At 33.7% G+C, this 24,242-nt stretch overlaps 1 protein-coding gene across 2 annotated transcripts in view; it reads right to left on the reverse strand.

Annotated features, from left to right (window-relative positions):
- The window catches only part of LOC135139396 (protein-L-histidine N-pros-methyltransferase), a 277,974-nt gene that overhangs the window by 211,763 nt on the left and 41,969 nt on the right, over positions 1-24,242 (reverse strand). For both annotated transcript variants that reach the window (XM_064069609.1, XM_064069608.1), the window contains exon 2: positions 999-1,189. In XM_064069609.1, coding sequence (XP_063925679.1) covers positions 999-1,189 — 191 coding nt within the window. The remainder of the gene's footprint in view (positions 1-998; positions 1,190-24,242) is intronic.

Below are 24,242 nucleotides of genomic sequence, written 5' to 3' on the forward strand. Positions count from 1 at the left end.
TTCTGCTTTCTTCGAATGTCCTTCAAACGACTGTAAAACTTCAAATAGAGTATAACTTCGTGAGAAAATATTTTAGACAAAAGGTAAAAATATGAAAAGTTGTGTCACCTCTGGAACCGTTTCTCCGTAAACAACGTGCTGGTTGTTAGTCCAAAGGTATTATCTTTTCTAAGCGACACCCCGTACATTCCCACAGCAGTCACGCATACAACGAAACACAAAACGACCACCTCTTGAAAGCCGACAATTAAAATGCCTGAAAAATCCCGCGACATCTTCATTAATTTTTTGCAAAAATAGAAGTCCCTCGAATCGGAACCGTCTCGTTGAGCTCTTCCCTCCCCGAGATAATTACAAAGATTAAGACTGTTAATCGGCGGCTCTTCTCGGAAATCTGTTAATTAAACAACAAAGCAGAGGAATCTGTTCTAATTGTCGCGATAAACTTTTGTTATATCTTGACAAACCGAACGCGATCTCGAGCAGCTGCGTTTTGACCGGGATTTCGTAGCATATGATGTGGGCTCTTGGTCGCAATTCATCATCAACTTAATCCCGAGCAAGCTCACGTAAAAATCGGGCTTCGGCGCAAAAAATTAATTACGCTTTCCCCGTTTTTTTGTTTTTTCGTGGACGCACAATCCTTCAAGAGCACCATCTGGCCGCGCGATTAAAGTCAATTTTTCATAATTACGCTTTTCCGACACGTTCGGGTCGGGTTTTCGTCGCGGCTGGGATAATTATCGAATAATAAGGCGCTTTTTCTTTATTCTTCTTCATCGGGTAAATTCTAGCGGGCTAATGACTGTCGACCGCTCGACAAAAAACCTAATTATATAATTAGTTATGCTCAGAATGACAGTCAGGTAAGAGTTAGACAAGCCTTCTATTATAGTTGTTAATGAACAAACATTTTTCAATGGGCGCTTTTTTGCTCGGCATCCTGTTAGGAGCCTCTAGATGATCGCCATTGTGCCGCTAATTAAATTAAAACTTACCCATTGATGGACGTTTGAGTCATGAACCAGCCGAGGAAGACTTTGACGATGGAGTGCCAAATCTGAGTCAACACCCAGTCGGATTTCTCCTCGGATTGCTGAAGGAATTTGATGGTGTCGTCGTCGGGACCCAGCTCGACGAATTTCGACGATAGGTCTGGAGGGAGTTTGCTGAGGTCGCAGTGGTACCACTGAAAATAGAAGAGCAAGGTTCTCGAGTGCTGCATTGTGCAATGTATCAACATTTCATAAAAATTAGCATGATAAAGTCATGCAACGTATTTAGGGTAATTAACATAATAAAAGCAATATGAATATGAACGACACCATTAAACAATGTGAACATTAATCATGAAATAAATGAATGCATTTTGCATGCCACTTTTGGACAAAGAACCTTTGCACCTTTCGCAATGTTATTTGTCGCCTGCACACACTTGTTCATTAAGTGGCGTAGCGTTCGTAAAAAAAATAAGGCTTGAACAGTCGAATACTTGTGAAGTTCACTTTCTACTTTTAAAATTTTTAGTAGAAGTAGATAAGGTTTTTGTCATTGCGACACCTGCATTCTTGTAGTTCCAGAATATCTGAATTTTCTTTATTTTGCGCTTTATCTCTTGTTGTTGGTCTGAACTTGTCCTACATTTCAGTTGCACATGATACAGCAGAATGGTCTTTTCATCCTCCGCCTTATTTCTCAGTCACAAAATTAACTATATATTTTTGAAACATTAAAAAATAACACAAACAATTAGTTCAAACTGAGCTTATTACGAACTCAATACTGTATCTAAATAAGACCTTCATTCTTGCAGCTTTCAATGTAATGAACTAAAAGCCACTCTTTAATTTTGTCGGTTGAACATGGAATTACAGCTGTTTCGTGAGGTTCTGACGACACTAACATTTACCTGCAGTCTTTTGTAACACCGTAATAGTTCAAACTTAATATATGGTTCTGATTCTTTACAACTAATTCCAAAGTCTCAAAACGGTGCTTTGTAAAACGGGCTCAAGCCTAGCCACTCAGACGACAGTATTGTCACAATTTATTTGGGAGTGAGTCAAAACCATCTAGGTTTTTTTAAAGGCACTCAGTTATGTGTAGAGAGCTGATTTCTAGGTTTAATGCTTTTTGTGAAAAATGTAAGCACTTCAAAACTTTTTTATATCTGTAACTATGATACAGATATAAAAAATAATTTGGAGTCATTTGACACATTTTTTTTATGCTTATCTGCTTTTTTTTCAATTTTATGCATATTAAAACTTATATGCTTATTTAATGCTTTTTTCGACGAATATGAGTTTTAATGCATATTTTGTTCAAATGCCGGCCTTGTCGGGATGACAAATACTTGTTAGTTAGGCGTATCGGATCGTATGCATTTTACCTGGACTTGACCATTGAAGTACACTTCCTCAAGACCCTTTCTGTGAATAGGTTCTGGTCCTTTGGGTAATAAAATTTTATTATAGGATTGGAAAAATACTCCATAGATTTTATGACTTTAAATCCTTACTTCCGCTGATAATGAATTAAAGCTTTTAACCAGATGTTCTTTTTCGGCATTTTGCGGCAAGACCGTTGAAGATTTTCTAGAAAAAAGGATTATTGTACCCAACTATCTACCTTAAAATTTTTCTAATGGAAACTTTTAAGTAAATGAACCGTTTATTTCACAACCATCAGTCTATCCCATCTGTCGTAGTACAGTGTTATACGTGGTTCTCCCTTGTTACATGTTGAGTTCTTTTTGGTAATATTACTAATATTTTAAAAGAATGCCGAAAGTAAAATCGACGCCGGATGAGTGGATAAGGGATTTTCCAGAATTAAAATTAGAAAACAACAAAATATTCTGCAGAGCTTGTGTGAAAACCGCAAGCCCACTAATTTTTTTTTTATCTATTTTCCTTTGTTAATCCTGTATATGTACGTTGTTTTAGACTTAAAGTGATAAAAAATATAACGTGACGCAACATGTCAGAACGACTCTTCATGTAGAAAGGAAGAGAATGTTTGAAGTTTCTAAAATTAAACAGCAGACCATACATGAATCTTTTGCATCTACTTCCACAAAAGATGAGCAGTTTCAGTTTAATTTCGATTTATGTAAAATGATGATCCAGTCCAATATACCTTTAAAAAAATTGGAGAAAGGCCCTCTTCAAGAATTCCTTGAAAAACACTGCAATAGACATATTCCGGTTGAAAGTACTCTCCGAAAAAATTATGTAGGTCCAGTGTTTCAGCAAGTTTACAACGAAATTAAACATCGCATTGGAGATAATTATTTATGGTTCGCTGTCGATGAAACAACCGATAGTTGTGGAAGATACGTGGCAACTTTAATTGTTGGAATCTTAAATGAAAATTTCCCTAGGCGAGGGTATGTAGTAAGTTTGAAAATATTAGATAAAACAAATGGCAATCTTACGTCACTATTTTTGCCAAATGCCGTACCGGCGAATAAAATTTTATTGATGATCTCGGATGCAGCTCGTTCTATGTTGAAAGCAGGGAATAATCTAAAAATATTGTATCCCAATTTAATTCACTCTACTTGCATTGCTCACAGTTTAAACAGAGTGGCTGAAGGAATACGTTTGCAGTTTCCTACTGTTAATAAATTAGTGGCAAATGGTAAAAAGATTTTTGTTAAAGCCCCACTAAGAGTGCAACATTTTAAGGAAAAATTTCCAAACATACCATTGCCCCCAGAGCCGATTATAACGAGGTGGGGAACATGGTTACAGGCCATATTTTATTATGACAAATATATCAAAGAATTTGAGGAAGTAGTTACGGAGTTTAGCCAAGATTCTTCTCAATCGATTAAAGATTGCATAAATATTTTGGGAAACAAAGATTTGCGACAAGATCTAGCTTTTCGAAGAAGCAATTATCAATTCGTATGTGAGGTAATAGAAAAGTTAGAAAAACCCAACATGTGGTTGGTAGATGCCATAAACTTAGTGAAAGAATTTAAACAAGAAGCAAACGCAGTAAGGGGTGATATTGGTACTAGAGTATCTCAAAAACTTGACGAAGTGTTAAATAAAAATGCAGGTTTCGGTGTTCTTTCCGACGTTGCTCGTGTTTTACAAGGCCAGAAGGTGGAAAATTTGGAGTTAGATTCAACATTAGTTGCAAAATTCAAATTTTCGCCAACAACGAGTGTGGATGTTGAACGCACATTCTCCAATTTTAAACACATTTTAAATGATCGGCGAAAAAATTTTACAGCGGACAACTTGGAACATATTACAATCATAAATTGTTTTAAAGAAAACTGAAATACGTGTGTAAAATGTAAAGTCTAGGATTATTGTAATAATATTTTATCCAAAGTTCTAAGAAGTGTTCTTTGATTTGTAATATGATTATGTTTTTAATGCTTTTTTGCTTTAAATAAAACTTTTTTATTGAAAATGTTGTGCTTATTTAAGCGCTTATTCTTAATTTTTTTGTGCTTGTAAATCCGCTCTCTAGTTATGTGATAAAGCTATTTCGTAAGACTGGTAGCATTCAGAGGAAATCAGTAACTTTCGAAGTTTTTAAAAATGTCAGGTTATGGATGATAACCTCCATACAACTTTAGAAAGCTTTTGCAGCAAGTTCACTTGTCATATTCAACTTGTCAGAAAATTATTAAAATACCTAATGTTTCCCTACAAAATGCAGAGGTTTAAGAACTTAAACCACCCGATTATGAAAAGACAATGATTTATTGTCTGATTTAATCAAACAGTGAACAATGCTCTTCTCAAAATAACATTTTTTAGTGATGAAGCGTGGTTTCATCAATCAAGATGTGTACAAAAACTCGCAAAATATGAGGATGTGCAGCGTACAAAATCTTCATTGTTTTGAGGAAACGCCAATACACTCATAGAAATCTTTTCTAACAAAATTTTATGACAACCCCACATAGACCATATCTTCCCACCTTGATCACCTGATTTGACACCTTTATATTATTTCTATTTCACGACTTTGAAAAACACTGTTTTTAAACAATCAGTGGATACAACTGAAGACATAAAAATGAGAATCATACAAGAGTGTGAAAATGCTTCACGGGAAGTTTTTATTCGATTATTTAAGAATATGAAACGCCGAGTCAATTTATATATCGCAGCTGGGAGCCAAAACTTCCAGCAATTATTGTAGATTCAATTAAATATGTTACTTATTATAAATAAATCATTTTAAATCCAACAAGGGTTTAATTCTTGTTGACATAACATAACCTATTACTCTAAGCTCAGCTACAGAAAACCCAGATTCAGGATATATAGTGAAATTGTGAAATCATTACAAAAATGCATTGACGTTATTGCTTTATATTTTTCAGCTTTAGTCAAATGCACGATTGTTTTTAGTTCATTTTCTTTCTAGTGTCATTTATTTTCCTATTGTCTCATTCAAAGCTCAATCCATTGTGCCTTTAGTGTATACTTGCTACAGCTTCTGAAATAATGAAAATCTTCAACAATTTTTCTTCACCTGTACAATTCGTCATGCCTTGTTTTTCAACTAAACACTTTTTGCTGCATACTATTTGATTAATCCTTCTAGTGGATTTTAGAGCCTTTTAAATGCAATTTAAATCGAAATAAATTGACAACTGACAGGAATAAAATATTTCCAACAAAATAAAACCAACTATTACTACTCGTATTTAGCAATGTAAATAAAAATTCATTCTCTTTATGGCTCAAACACGATTCAAACATGACACGAAGTCGCATGTTACTACCAGCAAATGTTTTAAAATGTGTGAAAAAGGAAAATTACAATGTCTAAATAAAATATAAAGCGCTAACAAAAACTGAATAGACATAATTAAAAAAATTAAAAAATCGTGAATAAAAAATCATTGGCTTTTTATTTATTTTTAAACCGATTTTGCGCCAAGCATCACAATGTTCACGCTTTAGTAAAAATCATAATTGTCACATAAAATAAACTTACGCGAATTTCACCGACTTGCTACATATTTTTAGTAAAGTAAGTACGGTTCAGACAAAATAATACACTGAATTGCTCAAGTTTGTGTTGTATGACAACGAATGTTCGAATGGACACCACTGGCTCATTAATCTTGATTAATGGCAATAAAAAAAGACCACGTAGTAGATGTTGGTCACTTGCGCGCCGCGGTTAGTTTACCTTGTATAGAAGGTCTAATCCCCAAAAAGATCATAGGACACTTGCACGTAAATAGGGGATTATATAAGGGTTGTCACAGGTACTTAGCTGATAAGAAGCCTCCTACAAGTCTAACAAATCTATTTTTGTAAAGTGTTTTTTATAGATTTGTATAAAAAAAATTAAATAATTTCTCAAAAAATTGTTTTACTTTTTACAAGATGAACCTATTGGTAGAAAATTTAAGAGTAATAAAAATATTTTCAGCTCTATGCCTACACATTTTAATTGTGTGAACGCTAAAATATTCCTCCCAGTAATTGTTTATTTTAAAGTGACAACCCACGGAAACTACTACATCTATCAAATTTTCCGATTTTGTTCGAACAGTAGTATCATTTGCGCCCAGTTGCCGACGTTACATAAGTTACTTCACTGTGAATTTTGAATGAAGTCAAAATAGAGATAAAATCTATTTTATTAAATACATTATCCGTTTAAAAGGTTTAAATGACAGTATTCGCTGGTAAAAAAATTCACAATCCACAATTATCCGCCAAGTGGCAACTCTGCCTAGGACAGACAACAATTCTTTATGGTATTAACCTTTCTAATTGTATGCAAATCTTTCTGCCCGCTGCCCACAACTGACCCATGCTCAAAAATTTGTACCAACAAATGTAAAAAATTGGTCCAAGGTTACTTCGACAGAACTTCCTGTGCCCTTGAACCACAATCCAACAAATTCCTCTTCTTTGAAAAACTATAGAAAATTTGTGTTTTCTGATAACCTTTATAGAGCAAAAACCAGTGCTGTAAATGACACCGCGAACCCCCTGCGCCGCGGAAGTGCAAACTTCAAGGAGGTGCCGTCCGCATATGTACAGACAATATGTAATGTATTCCAAATAACCAACGGAATAGAGTGCATTATTATCAGTGTACATGCTTAACTTCGATTGTTTATGTTTATACATCGAAAGAATGTCACGAGGAAATTAGTTTGATCTGAAAGAGTTTGTCTTCTCAAGACAGGACTACAATTATTAATTAAAGCACAATCGAACAAAATGTCCTGAATATTATAATTCTTATTTTATAATTATTCTATTCTTCACATTTTCGAGAAAATAGGGTGACTCGTCCTTAATTTGATCTTAAAAAAATTGTAATGACGTCATCAACATGGATAATTCTAGTCACAACACAAAAGAAAATTAGTCACAGCGTTATACCAATGCAAGAAAAAAAAGGAAAGGACCAAGTTCAGCATCGAATCCACAATCGCAGTACCGCAGGTCGCCGTTCTCTCCCATACACCCACTAGACCACGGAGACGTACAAACCGTGTTGGGAATAAAACGTTATTATACCTTGCAAATGTTTTCGCCAAAATTTGAACGTCTAGCGAAAAAACTGAAAGCGAATTCGTACACTACAAGTATATGAATATATTTTTGTGTAACATTCAAATCATTTTAAAATACTATTCATTCAAATGACGTCATCAAATTGTTGATGATTAACCAAATCTTGATTGGCACTTAATCCTCTGCATGATATTTATAATATATGTACATACAAAATTTGACAACAATCGGTCCAGCAGTTTCGGAGATTACGTGTTTAATAAAAACGGGCGCAGACACCAGACAGACAGACAGACAGACGGAAACGGGAGACTACTTTTGTTCGTACTGTTGGGGTCGTGAAACGTCGAGAAAAGATAAAAGTGGCCATTCGTCCAATGGATTCGATAATACGAATCTTCTACAAATCTTAAAGTTTAAAAATAGTATATTAAAGAACAAGTTTCCTAAGGCAAATATTAAGACACGAACCCAAGTTTATAGAATGAGCGGCGAAGCCGCGAGTCATATAAAGGATGAATGCCACAATGGCCTCATGAAGGAGTTATTTATACTCTTTTTTCTACCGCGGACGTTTTTTCGCAAAATATAATTGAAATTTGAGTTTTTTTAAATCTGTGGAATTTTGTCGTGGTTGGTGAAGGGTTGGTATGACACTAACCACGAAACATTTGAAATTCGAATTTTCACAACAACAATTGTAATTAGAATCAATTCGAGTTTTTGTATGTTAAAATTGGTTAAAATGTCTTGTGAAGAAGTAAGTGAAGTCCTTACGCCTCCCGAAATACGGGAAATTGCACAGAATAGTATAGAAAATTTATTGCCAAACAAATCTCGTTAACTTTATTTTGACGTTTATTTACTTTATTTAATTTGACATTTACCACACATTTTTCGTCATGGCTACCAACCTTACAGTTTGTTAAAAACAATTTATCATTATCTTTTTTTTTTTATTTCAGTGGAAAATTGTTCATCACGTATCTTTAAAATCAATACATCAGTTAGTTAGGGAAATATCGGAACGCGATTTTCACCACTGTTACCAACTTGCAAAACTCTATAAATCGTAGAAAAAACCTTGTCAAGTTTTTATTGTATCTCATGTCCGACAAAAAATTATGTTTCTCCTACGATTTATAGAGATTTATTCGTGAAAAACAGTGGTAAAAGCGGTGTTCCGAAATAGTGATATAGCTAATATAGGATATAACAAACGTTATGGACTTATTGTACACAGAAAAATGGAAGAAAACAGCAATAATGCCTACAGTTTTTACATTTGTATTCTTAACCTAGTTCACTGAATCAAATAATTTTTATTCGTATGTCTAGTACAAACTTAATGCCATCGCAACCGAATTTCAAGACAAGCAGAACACGCAGATGTGGCACGATTACAAGTTCCTATTTAAGAATAACAAGTTGATATCACTTTCCGAGAAACCTAGCAGACTTTATAGAACGCAATAATTTTATTAAGATTTTTTCTGCGAGATTTAAAGATTTTTTTTTCTACTCGTGTCACATAAAAGCCTTGTAAAGTTTGTGTACGATACATATTTTACACAATTTTCATTGATATTTATGGAGACATAAAATTTGAAAGACATTTACTTTGGTATTGAATATCGTATACGTAACATAACCGATGCAAGTCCACGCGATTAGAATAACATCGAAATTTTTACATTTTTATACATAAAAATTTTTATTGAACTTTTATTTCAAGCGCTTTTTTTAATTCGTTTTTTTCAGATTTTGAAGGTCCTTACCTTTTCTACTCATCAACACTAACATCATGTTTCAGTGTTCTTATTTTCAGTGGTAACCCAAATAGCGCCAACTTTAAATATTTCACTTGATTACAGTTTCCGCATTGTATTGTTTTGCCAAGAAGCTATGTATTAACTTCTACTAAGAAAAATAAAATTTGCTGTTGTCATCAAAATGACACTTGGATTAAGGGGCTCATAGCAGTTTTAAAATTACTTAATTTATTTAATGATACATTTTCGAAACGACAAAAATTTTTGATTTTTGTAAATGTCCATTGAAAGGAACAAAATTTACGAAACTTGTAACATAATACAAAATAATATGTTAAATATTCCCTTTTTTGTCTCTTGTTGCACAAATAGCTATTTTTATGGTACATATAAAGAATTTTTTTTCTAAACGACGTTTTATTACCATTTTGCCAAAAGCGGCTACATTTGTTCCGCGTAGGAAACCATAAATATTAAACCCGACCCAACTAATTGCAATTTTTACATTGTATCACCCACACCGTTACCCATCCACGGACGTCTACACACTAAATTAGTGTCTAAAAAAATTCTCTAAAATTGGCAAGAAAAAGCCACTCGTTTAATAAACAATTTTTGCAACTAGAGCATCAGTCAGAATGGTTCGTTCCCGTGATAAGCCTACGAGCGAATAAGCGAAGAATTCGCGCGCTAACAATCCGGCAGATTACTTAATTGTCTATTTAAATCCTGAACTACTTGTCGGGTGTAGGCCTTTGGCGCAGTACCAGGCCAATTAACGTCTCGTTGTTTTTGTTTTACGGTATGAATAATAATGCGTCTCACCAAAGGCGCGATTCCCTATGCATACACTATATAAATATTCATAAGATTTGCATTCATTTTGACGAACACCTGAAGTGATTATTTTACACTGACAAGTAAGGGAATTGTATCATTAATTATTCTCGCGGAAACTTCACAATCGACTGCTTGTTATTCGCCAAATTGAAAAGTTCGCTTAGAGACGTGAAAGGTTCGCGTTCGGTAATTAAAACTGCTTATAAAACATTGTTTCACGACTCTTCAATTATTTCTGCCTCGTTTGCTTCAGGTTTTCAACGATTCCCTCGATTTTCTTCGCCGGTTATAAAACACCGATGTAGTTTTAAGAAACCGCATTCGATTCCGAGCTCGGGACAAAAAATTTTCCCGAGATCTCCATGACAATTAAAAAGTGACGGCCGATCGGAACATTTAAGAATAATACGAGGATCGCTCTCAAAATTGTAATTATAGTGCTTACGGACAATCACGTACTAAATCCTCCACGGTTCATCGCACAGTTTCTTGGGGTATCGACATTATGACCTCTAATATACCGAGTACTAGACAATTCAGAAATTTATGCCTTCATGCAACTAGTCGACGCCATTAGAAGCGCCCCCAAGGGCCAAAACGCCACGTTATAGGTTCAAAAAGCTCATGATAAAGCTCAATTCAGATCTTACACTACATGTAAATTATGTATAGTTAGAGCTTAACTCGGCGAACAGTTCATTTCCCGTCCAAAAATTGTTTGGCTCACAGTTGGCCCAGCGCCGTTTTGGCGCGAAACTGCCGTGTACGCCACTGGAATAATTCTGCACTAATTACGGCACAGTGTGGACACCTGGGTCTGGTCATTGTGCTCGGATTCCATTCAGACAAGCTGTATTTTAGATTTAATTTATTTACAACAATAGTTTGTTTCACTGAGTTCTTTATTTACATGTCTGCCGAGACACGTTCATTTCATGTTACTTCATTACGGAAAATACACCGATGACGGTTCGTTACGGGCGCGAATCCGCACAAATAAGGTGGTTGCTGAACGGAACTCGACTCAGACAAGTCAAGCCGTGCGATGGAAGAAGACTCGAGACTGGAACAAACTGGCAAAATTATTATAGTGTGTTATTCATCTTCATAGACGAGAAAGAATATTATTCTGGTTAAATGTTTTTATGGTGGAGTGTAATGAAAGGTAATGTAGAAACATTATTACGTCTTTAGTTGAAAGAGTAATTATAAAGCGAGGAAGGTATGAGCTCCACCTCTGATGACTAGCGTGAGTCGCTGTCATGTTTGACAACGTGTAACAGCGTACTGGCTTACTGGATAAGAGGACCTAAACTGTTAAGTTCTACTGGTTACATTTCTTAAAAAATATAAAAAGAATACAATATGTGTACCTCAACTGGACCCCGAGACTCACAAATCACTTCAAAAACTAAACAAGGGATCCGCGAAATTCTTTCAAACCGTTTAAAAAACAAAAAAGACAAGAGGTCCACGAGATTCTGTCAAATTACTTCAAAAACAAGACAAGGGGTTTCCGAAATTTTTTCAAAATATTAAAAAAAAGGTCTCCGAGATCCTTCCAACTACTTCAAAAACCAGCACAAGCGGTTCGTCCGATTCTTTCAAATTACTTCGAAAAAATATAAGGATAAAGATCCCAGAGATTCTTTCAAATTTCGACCCAAGTGACTCCCTGATATCCTTTGTAGTTTATTCAAAAACAAACCAGTAGGGGTTCCCGCGATTCTTTCAAACTACTTCAAACACAAGACACAAGGGATCATCGAGATTCGTTCAAATTTATTTCAAAAACAAAACATAAGAAGACCCGGAGATTCTTTCAAATTACTTCAAAAACAAGACAAAAGGAGTCCCCGAGATTCTAATAAATTGCTTCAAAAACAATATACAGAAAGATCCAGCAGATTCTTTCAAATTAAGACCCACAGGTGATCCCCGCGATTATTTGTAAGTACTTCAAAAACAAAACACAAGAGATCCCCAAGATTCTTACAAATTACTTCAAAAACCATACACAGAAGATTCCAGAAATTCTTTCAAATGTCGATCCATAGGGAGTCCCTGAGATATTTTGTAATTTCTTCAAAAACAAGACATAAGAAATCCCCGAGATTCTTTCAAATTACTTCAAAAACAAGACATAAGAAATCCCAGAGACTCTTTCAAATTTCGACCCAAATGACTCCCTGATATCTTTTGTAATTTCTTCAAAAACAAACCACTAGGGGTTCCCGCGATTCTTTCAAACTACTTCAAAAAGAAGACACAAGGGATCCCCGAGATTCTTTCAAACTACGTCAAGAACCAGGCATTCTTTTATACTTCAAAAAAAAAACACCGGGGATCATCGAGATTCGTTCAAATGTACTTCAAAAACAAAACATAAGAAGACCCGAAGATTCTTTCAAATTACTTCAAAAACAAGACAAAAGGAGTCCCCGAGATTCTAATAAATTGCTTCAAAAACAATATACAGAAAAATCAACCAGATTCTTTCAAATTAAGACCCACAGGTGATCCCTGAGATTCTTTGTAACCACTTCAAAAACAAAACACAAGAGATCCCCGAGATTCTTATAAATTACTTCAAAAACCATACACAAGAAGATTCCAGAGATTCTTTCAAACTACTTCAAAAACAAGACACAATGGATCCCCGAGATTCTTTCAAACTACCTCAAGAACCAGCCACAAGGGGTCCCGACATTCTTTTATACTTCAAAAAAAAAAAAACACACTGGATCCTTGAGATTCTTTCAAATTTACTTCGAAAACAATACATAACAAGTCCTGGAGATTCTTTCAAATTACTTCAAAAACAAGACAAAATGAGTCCCCGAGATTCTAATAAATTGCTTCAAAAAGAATACACAGAAAGATCCATGACATTCTTTTAAATTAAGACCCACAGGTGGTCCCTAAAGTTCTTTGTAACTACTTCGAAAACAAAACACAAGACATCCCTGAGATTCTTATAAATTACTTCAAAAACAACACAGAAAAATTCCTGAGACTTTTTCAAATTTCGACCCACAAGGGGTCCCCTAGATCTTTTGTAATTTCTTCAAAAACCCGTCACAAGGGATTCTCGAGATTGTTTTAAACTACTTAATAAAAACCAGGCACAAGAGATCCCCGAAATTCTTTTAAACTATTTTAAACTACTAAAAAAAACATGGCGATCCCCGAGATTGTTTCAAATTACTTCAAAACGGGACCAAAGATGTCCCCGAGATGCTAATACATTGCTTCAAAAACAATATACAAAGGTCCATGAGATTCTTTCAAATTAAGACCCAGAAGAGGTCCCCGAGATTCTTATAAACTACTTCAAAAACAATACACAGAAAGATCCCAGAAATTTTTTCAAATTTCGACTCACAGTGAGTCCCCGAGATCCTTTGTAATTTCTTCAAAAACGAACCACTACGGATCCCCGCGATTCTTTCAAATTACTTCAAAAACAAGTCAAACGGGGTCCCCGAGTTTCTAATAAATTGCATCAAAAACAATTCACAGAAAGATCCACCAGATTATTTCAAATTAAGACCAACAGGGGGTCCCAGAGATTCATTCAAATTACTTCAAAAATAAGACAACGGGTCTTAAAATTCCTTCGAATCATTAAAAAAACACATAAAAAGGGTCCCCGAGATCTTTCAAACTACTTGAAACACCGGCACAAGAGGTTCCCGCGATTCTTTCAAATTACTTCAAAAACAAGACAGGAGACGTCACCAGGATTCTTTCAAACTACTTCAAAAACCAGGCACAAAGGGTCCCTGAGATTTTTTTTAAATACTTCAAAAACATTACACAGAAAGATCCCAGAGATTCTTTTAAATTTCGACCCACAGGGGGTCCCCGGGATCCTTTGTAATTTCTTCAAAAAACAAACCATTGCGGGTCCCCGCGATTCTTTCAAATTACTTCAAAAACCAAACATAAGAGGTCCCCGAGATTCTTACAAATTACTTCGAAAATATGACACAGAAAGATCCTTGAGATTCTTTCAAGCAAAGGCCCACAGGGAGTCCCCAAGATTCTTTGTACTACTTCAGAAACAAAACACACGAGGTCGCCGAGACTCTTTTACATTACTGCAAAAACAGGGTCCCCGAAATCCCAGTGCCTCTGTCAAATCACGACCCACAGGAGGTCCCCGAGATTCTCTGTAACGTCTTCAAAAACAAAACACTAAGGGACTACGGATACCTAAAATTCTGTCCAATTACTTTAAAAACAAAACACGAGAAGTCCCGGAGCTTCTTTTAAACTCGTTAAAAAACAAAACACAAGTGTTCCCCGAGATTCTTTCAAACTACTTCAAAAAGAGACCACAAGGCGTCCCCAAGATCCCTGCAAATTACTTACTTCAAAAACAAGACGTAAGTAATGCCCGAGATTCTAATAAATTACTTCAAAAATAATACACCGAAAGATAATCAAGATTCTTTCAAATTACCGCAAAGGCAAGCATCAAGAATCACGGGACTTCGATTACTTCAAAAACTGGACACAAGTGTTACTCAAGATTCTTTTAAACTACTTACTTCAAAACCAGACACAAGGTTTACTCGAAATTTTTTCAAATTATTTTATAACAAGACAAGAGATCCCCGAATTGATTCAGATTACAGTGAAATCTCCCTTAAGCGGACACTCACAGTTCGGCAAAAATTGTCCAGTGAAAAGGAAAAACATTAAAAAAAAGTATACAAATGTGGAATAATAAGTAACATTACAACCACAGCTGATTAAAAAAAAACAGGACAAATGAGTTTTTTTTTATATTTCAGTGAACTCTGAGAACCTGATTTGCCCATCTTGCTAATAACAAAAATAAGAAAAATAAGCTGAGAAAAGTGCTGCATTTTTTTAAGTGTTTGAAATGTGAGCCGCCATTAGTATTCAATAAGAGGTCAAAAGAGCGTCAAAAAGAATATTAAACACAAAGTGTCGAAAAAAAAATTGTCTCTTATGTACCTAAACGCTTTATATGTTAACAAAACTCCGACTGTAGGCAATAACAATTACAACTGGAACATGCAAATATTAAATTTAAAGAAGTTTAGACGGTTGTGGGCAAACAATCTTGGACGTCGTTTTTCTGTCATTTTGAAAATGTTGTGTAGTCTATGCCTTATTGTCACTTTGACGTTTGAAGTTCAAAAGATTTGTCAATAATAATGATAAAATAAAAATTTAAGGTTACAATTCTTAATGGTGTTTTACCCTTTGTCACATTGGAATGACACCGATGTCCAAGATTTTCTGGTCGCGACTGTATTTGTCCCAAAAAAGCCAAAAAAAAGTTTGGTATTATTTGAAAGCGGAAAAATAATGTTTTTACTTTATACAATAATTTTTTTTTTTTTTAAGTATTTGTTCAAGAGAAAAAGTGCAATGGAGAGCTTCTTAAATTAGTAAAGCAACGGATGTACAATTAAAAACGTCATCAAATTGCCGTTGCTTTTGATAGAGGAAAATGTAGAGAAAAACGCATGTGTTTTATTAATGCATACCGCTCTACACAATTGAGATTTCCGCGTTGTCAGTTGTCAACGGTTAAGTTTTAGGTTAATTGCAGACATCCTTCACTACGTTTACAAAAAATCAAAGCCAACTTGATGACTTTTTTAACTGAGCTCCCGGTATGTATAGAAACGTCGCGACCGAAAAAAAGTCCGTTTAGTAGACTTGTCCGGACATTAAAAGCGTTCATTTAGAAAGATTTCACTGTACTAAAAACAAGGCAAACGATCCCAGGGATTCCTTCAAACTAGTTCAAAAACCAGACACAAGAGGTCTCCAAGATTTTTTCAAATTATTTCAAAAACCAGACACAAGGGGTCTCCAAGATCCTTTCAAACTACTTCAAAAACAATATACAAGGGGTCCCCGAGATTCTTTCAAACTACTTCAAAAACAAAGGAAAAGACGTCTTCGAAATTCCTTCAAATTACTTCAACAACAAAACACAAGGGGTTCACGAGATTCTCTCAAATTACTTCAAAAACAAGACAAAGGAACCCCGAGATTCTTTCAAAGTACTTCAAAAACAAAACACAAGGAATCCCTGTGATTCTTTCACATTAAGACCCACAGAGGGTCTGAAAGATTCTTTCACACTACTTCAAAAACAAAACATGAGTGATCCCCAGAATTCTTTCAAATTGCTTCAAAAACAATACACAGAATTATCCCCGAGATTCTTTCAAATTATGCACTTTAAAGAGTGTCCGAATCCAAATTATATATATTTTTAAATGAAATAAAATTTCGGCTTTCAAGTGACACCAATAAAATTAACAATTTAATATTTCTCGAATCTCTGTCACTAAGATGTTATCATCACCAAAAAGCAAACTTGGAAGTTGAGATAGAAGCAAAGGAAAAACAAGAACAAAGACAACAATTACAACAATAAAAAAACACACAATGTTGGGGCTTGATAATCAAATGTATGGAGATACGGAGTGTTAGATTTTATTTAAGAGATAATATTTCGCCTGTTGTGGAGATCTCGATATGTGATAAAAACCGAGTTAATGATACGTTCGTGAAAAGCATGCAACAACTGCGTCCCTACAGTAAAAGTAACCATTGTGAAACTTTTTTTTTATAAAATAACTCTCATTTTCTGTCGGTTGCTTTATGTATAGGGTGGTCCACGGAACTAGACACACAGATCAAGAAGTAACGACACAAAATTAACGAGAATGAAACTGAAATTTTTTGACATGAATTCAAAATTGATGTAAATTTTAAATACAAATTTATTAACCAAAAAAACCCCATAAAAACAATGAATAAAAAATATGATACAACACGTTCCGCTTTACCTTTAGCACCACACATAACTTTACACCGGAAAAACTTCATTTCCTCAAGCCTGCAGAAAACCCCATTAAAAATAATTGCACTCCCCTTCCGATAATCTTTATTACCCGCCACCAAGTGTGTATACGGCCCAAACACGTGAGCCAATCTTCCCTCCGCCTCTGATCTTTTCCGTGTACGGAACAAACAAGCACATGCCACGAAACTTTCGATCAGATTCCGAAAGTTCAATAAAACAGTCCAATTCGCGGGGAAAAACGCGGCAAATCGAACTCCTCCTCATAGAGCACCAATTTCCAGATGGAGTCCTTCGATCGTAAGTTAATAAGTGCAATTTGTTTATTAAATGTCACCTCAGATGTCGGATGCACATGAGGCCGGGCCTGTTTTCCAGGTAAGTGATGGATGGATCCCTCGGGCGAGTTTCCATCATCCCCGACCAATCAGCCAAATGCAAATTTTCAGAGAAGTTAAGATGCTTTCAGACAATTTTCAGGAAATTCCTGGCCGACTCGCCGCGTTATTACCGATAATTGGCTAATCGCGGCCGTGCGATATGAAGGCGTCCAGCGGCGTAACGAGCGACAGGAGAAGTGTTGGCATTTTATTCGCCTTGTAAGGAAACAAGAAGCCGCTTTTTATTAGACGAAGACGCTGTAAAATTCAGAACTTCCCGTAATAAACTGCAGGGAATGACAAATGCGCTCACAACGGTTATATATTTTACCAAACATCAATAAAAGGGTTGCAGAATTTTTTTGTACGCCAGGCAACCTTATTGTAATAATACTAACAACATCTATATTGTACAACAGTTTCCCAAGTTTTGCTTTGTCAATTATGACCAAATTATAAACATTAAAATTCCCTTCTTTCAAAAAAATTGGTCGGAATTTATTTCGGCTGAACTTCCCTCGCCCCCGAAGTGTATAACAAATGCCGCTTCTTTGAAAAATTATAAAAACTGTTTACGATTTTTGTTTTCTAAGAACCTCAAAAAAAACCAGTGACGTAAATAACACAGATTTTTTCAATTTTGCAACATTGAATTTTTCAATTTTTACATTTTGCATTTTTTCGAATCGAGTTTCTCGAGTTTTCAATTTCTTATATTAGAGATTTTTTCTCTTTGTTTCGTTTTTTCAATTTTACGATATGCAACTCTTTCGATTTTAAAATTTTTCACTTTTTCGATTCTTTAGCTTTGAGATGTTTCAATTTTTAATTTTTCGGTTTTCCAATTTTTCAGTTTTTCATGTCTTCAATGTTTTGATGTGCGATTTTTCGTTTCGGTTTTTTATTTTATTTATATTTTCTATTTTTCAGATTTTCATATCTTCAATTTTTCGTTTCGGTTTTTTATTTTACTCCTATTTAGTTTTTGAATTTTTCTTTGTTTCAAACTGAATTATTCAGTTTTTAGTTTTTCAATTTTTCGAGTTGCAATTTTTCATTTTTCAATTTTTACATTTTTTAAGTTCCAGAGATTTTTCAGTTTTTCATTTCATCAATTTTTACAGTTATCATTTTAAATACATATAATAGTAGGAGTATTTAAAATATTTCACTTTTACAATTTTACAATTTTTTCATTTTTCAGTTATTGGATTTTATTTCAGTTCTTCGACTTTTCAATTTTTCAATTCTTCAATTCCACAGTTCTTCAAAATTTCGATTTGCAATTTTTCGTTTCGGTTTTTATTTGCTTCATTTTAACAATTTTTCGATTTTTCAATGTTGAGCTTTTATAATTTTTTGTGGCCTCAATTTTAATTTTTTTTCACTTCTTTTTCGTTTTTTCAATGTTCCGAATTTTAATTTTTTTGTTTCTTCAATATCACGATATGCAACTTTTGGAGATTTCATTTTAAACTTTTTCAGTTTTTCGATTTTCGAACATTTGGATGTTCCAATTTTTAGATTTTGCAAATTTTCTATTTGCAGTTTCAATTTTAATTTTTCAGTTTTTCGATTTTTCAATTTTTCAGGTCATCAATTTTTTGATCTGCAATTTTTCGTTTCGGTTTTTATTTTTTTTTAGTTTTCCAAATCTCTGTTTTTCAATGTCCTGATTTTCTAATTTTTCTTTTTTCAATGTGAAACTCCTCGATTTTTGGATTTTTCAATTTTTCAATTTTTCGGTTCGGTTCTCAATTTTTCGACTTTTCAACTTTTAGATTTTTTAATTGATCGTTTTTCAATTTTAGATTTTTCAGTTTCATGATTTTTAAATTTTTCGTTTTTTCAATTCTTGATTTGTTATTTATATGGATTTCAAGTTAAATATGGCAGTAATAACAATTTTTAAAGCACTTAATTTGTCAATTTTGTGATTTTAGAATTTTTCCATTTTTCAATTATTGGATATTAAAGCTTTTTCATTTATTCGATTTTCAATTTTTCGATTTTTAATTTTTCAACTTCTCGATATTTAATTTTTCAATTTCTCGATATTTAATTTTTCAATTTTTCGATATTTCAAACTTACAGTTTTTCGAGTTTACAATTTTGATGATTCTATAATTTTTCGAATTTACAATTTTTGGGTTTTCCCAATTTTCGATTCGGTTTTTTTTTTCTTCTTTCCAATTTTTTCGATTCATTATTTTTTTTTGTTGTTTAAGATTCTTGATTTTTTGTTTATCAATGGTCCAATTTTTCATTTCTTCAGTTTTTCGATTTGCAATTATTTGGTTTTCCAGTTTTTCAATTTTTTAATTTTTCGTTTCTCCAGTTTTTCGATTGGCGATTTTTTCATCAGTTTTTAGATTCTGCAATTTTCCGATTAAAAATTTCCCAATTTTTCAATTTTTAGATTTTTTCATTTCTCGTTTCGGTTTTTTATTCCCTTAATTTTTAGAATTTTTCGATTTTTCAGTGTTTTTTTTTTTTCATTTGCAATTATTTTTATTTTTCGTTTCTTGAATTTTTGGATTTGCAGTTTTTCAATTTTTCAGTTTTCGGATTTTCCAAGTTTTGGATGTTTCAGTTTTTAGATTTGGCAATTTTTCGAACTGCAATTTCACGAGTTTTCAATTTTTAATTTTTCATTTTTAGGATTTTTAATATACCTATTTATTTCTTCAATATTTCTTTTCGCAATTTTTCGTTTCGGTTTTTTATTTTTTCTATTTCTCCAATTTTTCGATTTTTGGATTTTCCAATTTTTTCCATATTCAATTTTTCGGTTTTCAATTTTCCGATTTTTCAGTTATTCGTTCTTTCAATTTTAGATTTTTCAGTTTCGATTTTTCGTTCCTTTATTTTGGATTTGTAATTTTACTAGATTTCATTTTAAATCTAACAATAACATTGATTTTAAAAATGTTTCACTTTTTTTAATTGTACGATTTTAGGGTTTTGTCAATTTTTGGATACTTCCATTTTTCAGTTCTTCAACTTTTCGATTTGCAATTTTTCAATTTTCTTTTTGTTTCTTCAATTCCGTGATATGCAACTCTTGGAGTTTTTCATTTTTTCATTTTTCAATTTTTTGATTTTCCAACATTTCAATTTTTAGATTTTGCAATTTCACTAGTTTTCAATTTTTAATTTTTCTTTCTTTAGGTTTTATTTTCTTCATTTTTTCAATAATTCGTTCTTTCAATGTTCTGATTTTATCATTTTTCTTTTTTAATATGAATTTTTTAAATTTTTCGTTTCAATTTTTGACTTGCAACTTTTCTAGGATGAATTTTAAATATTGGTTTAATAGTTATAATTTTTAACATTTATCAATTTTTCAATTTTTAATTTTTAATTTTTCAATTTTTAATTTTTAATTTTTCAATTTTTCGATCTTTAAATGTTACAGTATTTCAACTTTACAATTTTGACGATTCGATAATTGTACAATTTTTGGGTTTCCCAATTTTTCGGTTAGATTCAGTTTTTTTTCTTTCCAGTTTTTCGATTCATTAATTTTTTTCAATTTTTCGTTTCTTCAGTTCTTCGATTTTCAATTTTTCAATTTTCCACATTTTCGATTTTGCAATTTTTCGTTTTATGAGGTTTTCGGTTTTCCAATTTTTTGCGATTTAATCATTTTTCGATTTTTTAACTTCTCAAATCAAAAAAAAAGAAAAACGGCAAAACTATAAAACTGAAAAATCAAAAGTGGAAAAACGAAAAAGTATAAAATGAAAACTTTGAAAAATCTAAAAATTTGAAATCAAGAACTTGACAAATTGAAGAAACGAAAAATTCGAAAATCGAAAGATTAAAAATTGGGAAACTTAAAAATGGAAAAACTGCGAAATCAAAAAAATGAAATAGGTGTTGCAAATTCGAAATAGTTGTTGAAAATTAAATAAACCGAAAAATCGGGTAACTGATATCCAAAAATTGAAAAATTTAAAAATCGGTAAAATCTAGGAAATGAAAAATCGAAATTGAAAATTTGATAACTTGAATAAACGAAAAACTACGAAATCGAAAGAAAGATTAAGTAAATAAAGGAAATGAAAAAACGAAAAATTGTGATATAAAATCGAGAAAATTAAAATTAAAAAAGTGGTCATGAAGTAAAAATCAGGAAAATGAAAAATCAAGAACTGAGGAAACAAAAAATTAAAAATCGAAAAATTAAAAATTTCGAAAGTCGAAAACTTGAAAATTTGAAAAAGTTAATGTTGAAAAAACGAAAAATTAGAAAACCGAAACATCGCAAAAAAATCTGGATGTGTAGGGTGAAAATTCAACATGGTTTCATAGATCACAAATACAAGAGTATTATACATATTTTATTAAATTAAAAATATATATTATTGCAAATTTTAGGGATCTCAATTAATTAATCATCTCCCATTGGTGGTAGGAATGATGAGCCAAATTTTGGTGAGCCTTTTATCTATTTTTTTATATGTGCAAAATTTGACAGCAATCGGTTTAGTAGTTTCGGGAATTATGTTTCTAATAAATATTGATAAGGATGACAAACAGACAGACAGACAGACAGACAGACAGACAGACAGACGGAAAAGGGAGATCACTTTTTTCACACTCTAGAGGTCAAGAAACGATAAGAAAACATGAAAATGGCAAGCTTACGCTCAGAAAGTAATAACATTACTGCGTTACTAAAATTTTAGAAATGAAACTTGGCGTACTGACATCTTAAAAGGGCGTGAACATTATGTAAAGTTTCTGAATCTATCAAATCTACGTTAATAAATATATACTTGCCACTATCGTCGGCGCTCGTCAGTTTATCAAGAAAATCAATCTACAGCGAAAGAATATTGCAATTCAAGATATTGAAACACTCTTACAATAAAACAAGGATCTTCCTGAATTAATAGTGACCATTCTTATTCACAAGCATTTAATACAGAAAAATCAGACATAAGTGAAACGTAAGCACTTCAAAGCAGCGTTCAGGTTCGTCAGCCGTGAAGATCGAACCACAGCAGACATCAGAATTCTTGAAAAGTTTGATATTATAAACGTGTTAACCCTCGAAACGTCCCTTATGGAAAAGGTTTGTCTACCCAATGGTCGGGTAAACCGCACCCGTGAATTCTTTTTAGGTCCTTTTGGCCCGGAGCGTTTCAAAGAAAGTTCCGGCGACAATACACTCGGAGAAAGTCCATTTGTCAATCCGCCAGTGCGGCGTCGCTTTAATTGCATCTTTTTTGAATTTTTCACGGTTACAAAAATTGGGTCGGGATTAAAAAAATTGTCGGTAAATTTGGGCGCGGACAGGTCGCATGTGTCTGCGTGTTCGAACAGGGCCGGCTCGTGTACGACAAGGCAACAAGTTGTCGGACGGAATTAGCATCGATACTGGGCTACCTGGTCGCCAATTCCCGACGGTAGTAATCCCATTTAAATATTAAATGAATAAATCGGCGGTCGGCAGGTATGTAAACACGGCCTATCTGATCCCGACAATCCGACCGGATTCCGACCGTTTTAATTATCAGGTCCGCCTGATGGCATTCCAGCCCGTTTATTGTACTATTTGCTACTGTTGGAGTTATGATTGTTATTAACATTGCACTTATCTCCGGCTCCTGATCAACATAAATAATGAGAACTTAATTAAAATCGTATTTCAGGACGCCGGGGTGGGAGGGCCCAACGTCTCTTCTGTTAACACCTGACCACGAACCAGCCAGCCCATGGTAGGACCGGCGCTAATTATTTTATTTATTGTTGGCTGGTCGTTTTGTTTATCGTGTGATTAAAGTTTTTACTAATTACGTCGAGGGCAGCATTATGACAGGCGAAATTACGGCCTCTCGTTAAAATCCGAGACGAATAAATTAACTTTTCAAATGGTTCAGCATTCTTCTTACACCTTTTAATTTATCGAGAGCGATTTATTAGGGACGTTATAAAATTCATAATTTCCACCGGCGGCTCATGAAACGCTTTTTTCTCGCACTTTATCCAAGACAATCTCGCAATTTTCTCCGGACGATTACCGTCAGGTGTCGCCTGGATTTTTATGTGGGTACGTTACGCCGAGTTAAAAGTCTAGCATGCAGATTTATCGCGGAACGATTTATTGAATATTGCATAAGAAATTAAACAAAAACTAAAAATATTACGAGAAGTGTTAAAACGGCTGTGAATGTAATGCTCAATTCTCCCTACAGAAGCATAATGAATCTTTTCGACACACATACAGCTTCACTGGAAATACACCTTTCGTAGTTTTCTAAAGACAGCATAACTAAAGAATTAGAATGGCCCAAGTTTTAGCACACTCTTTACAACAGAGCCGAATGGACCATCTGAAAATGGCGAATTTTTCAGGGGTGCCAGTAGTCATGGTAAACCAAAAATTTAAAATTTGGTGGGCAAATTTTATATATATACTTTTAAATGATCACGGGACTCCGAGATTCTTTAAGAATTACTTCAAAAACAAAACACATGGAGTACTCGAGAATCGCTCTAATTACTTCAAAAAGAAAACAAAAGAGACCCCGTGATTCGTCCAAATTACTTAAAAAATTAGACACACACGCAATATCGACATATCGAGATTCTTTCAAACTTGATACTTCAAAAACAAAACACAAGGGGTTCCCGAAATTCTTTTAAACTACCTCAAAAACTAAACAAAAGGGGTCTCCGAGATACTTCAAACTACTTCAAAAACCGGCGCAAGGGATACCCCAAATAAATTACTTTAAAAAAACAAAACACAAGTGGCCCCCGTGACTCTTTCAAACAATTTAAAAAAAACACACAAAGGGTCCCCGAGATTCTTATAAACTACTTCAAAAACCAAACAAAAGAGGTTCCT

Source organism: Zophobas morio, unplaced genomic scaffold, assembly GCF_036711695.1.
Source record: "Zophobas morio isolate AGI-343-1 ecotype UQ-CSIRO unplaced genomic scaffold, CSIRO_AGI_Zmor_V1 ptg000031l, whole genome shotgun sequence".
NCBI lineage: Eukaryota > Metazoa > Arthropoda > Insecta > Coleoptera > Tenebrionidae > Zophobas > Zophobas morio.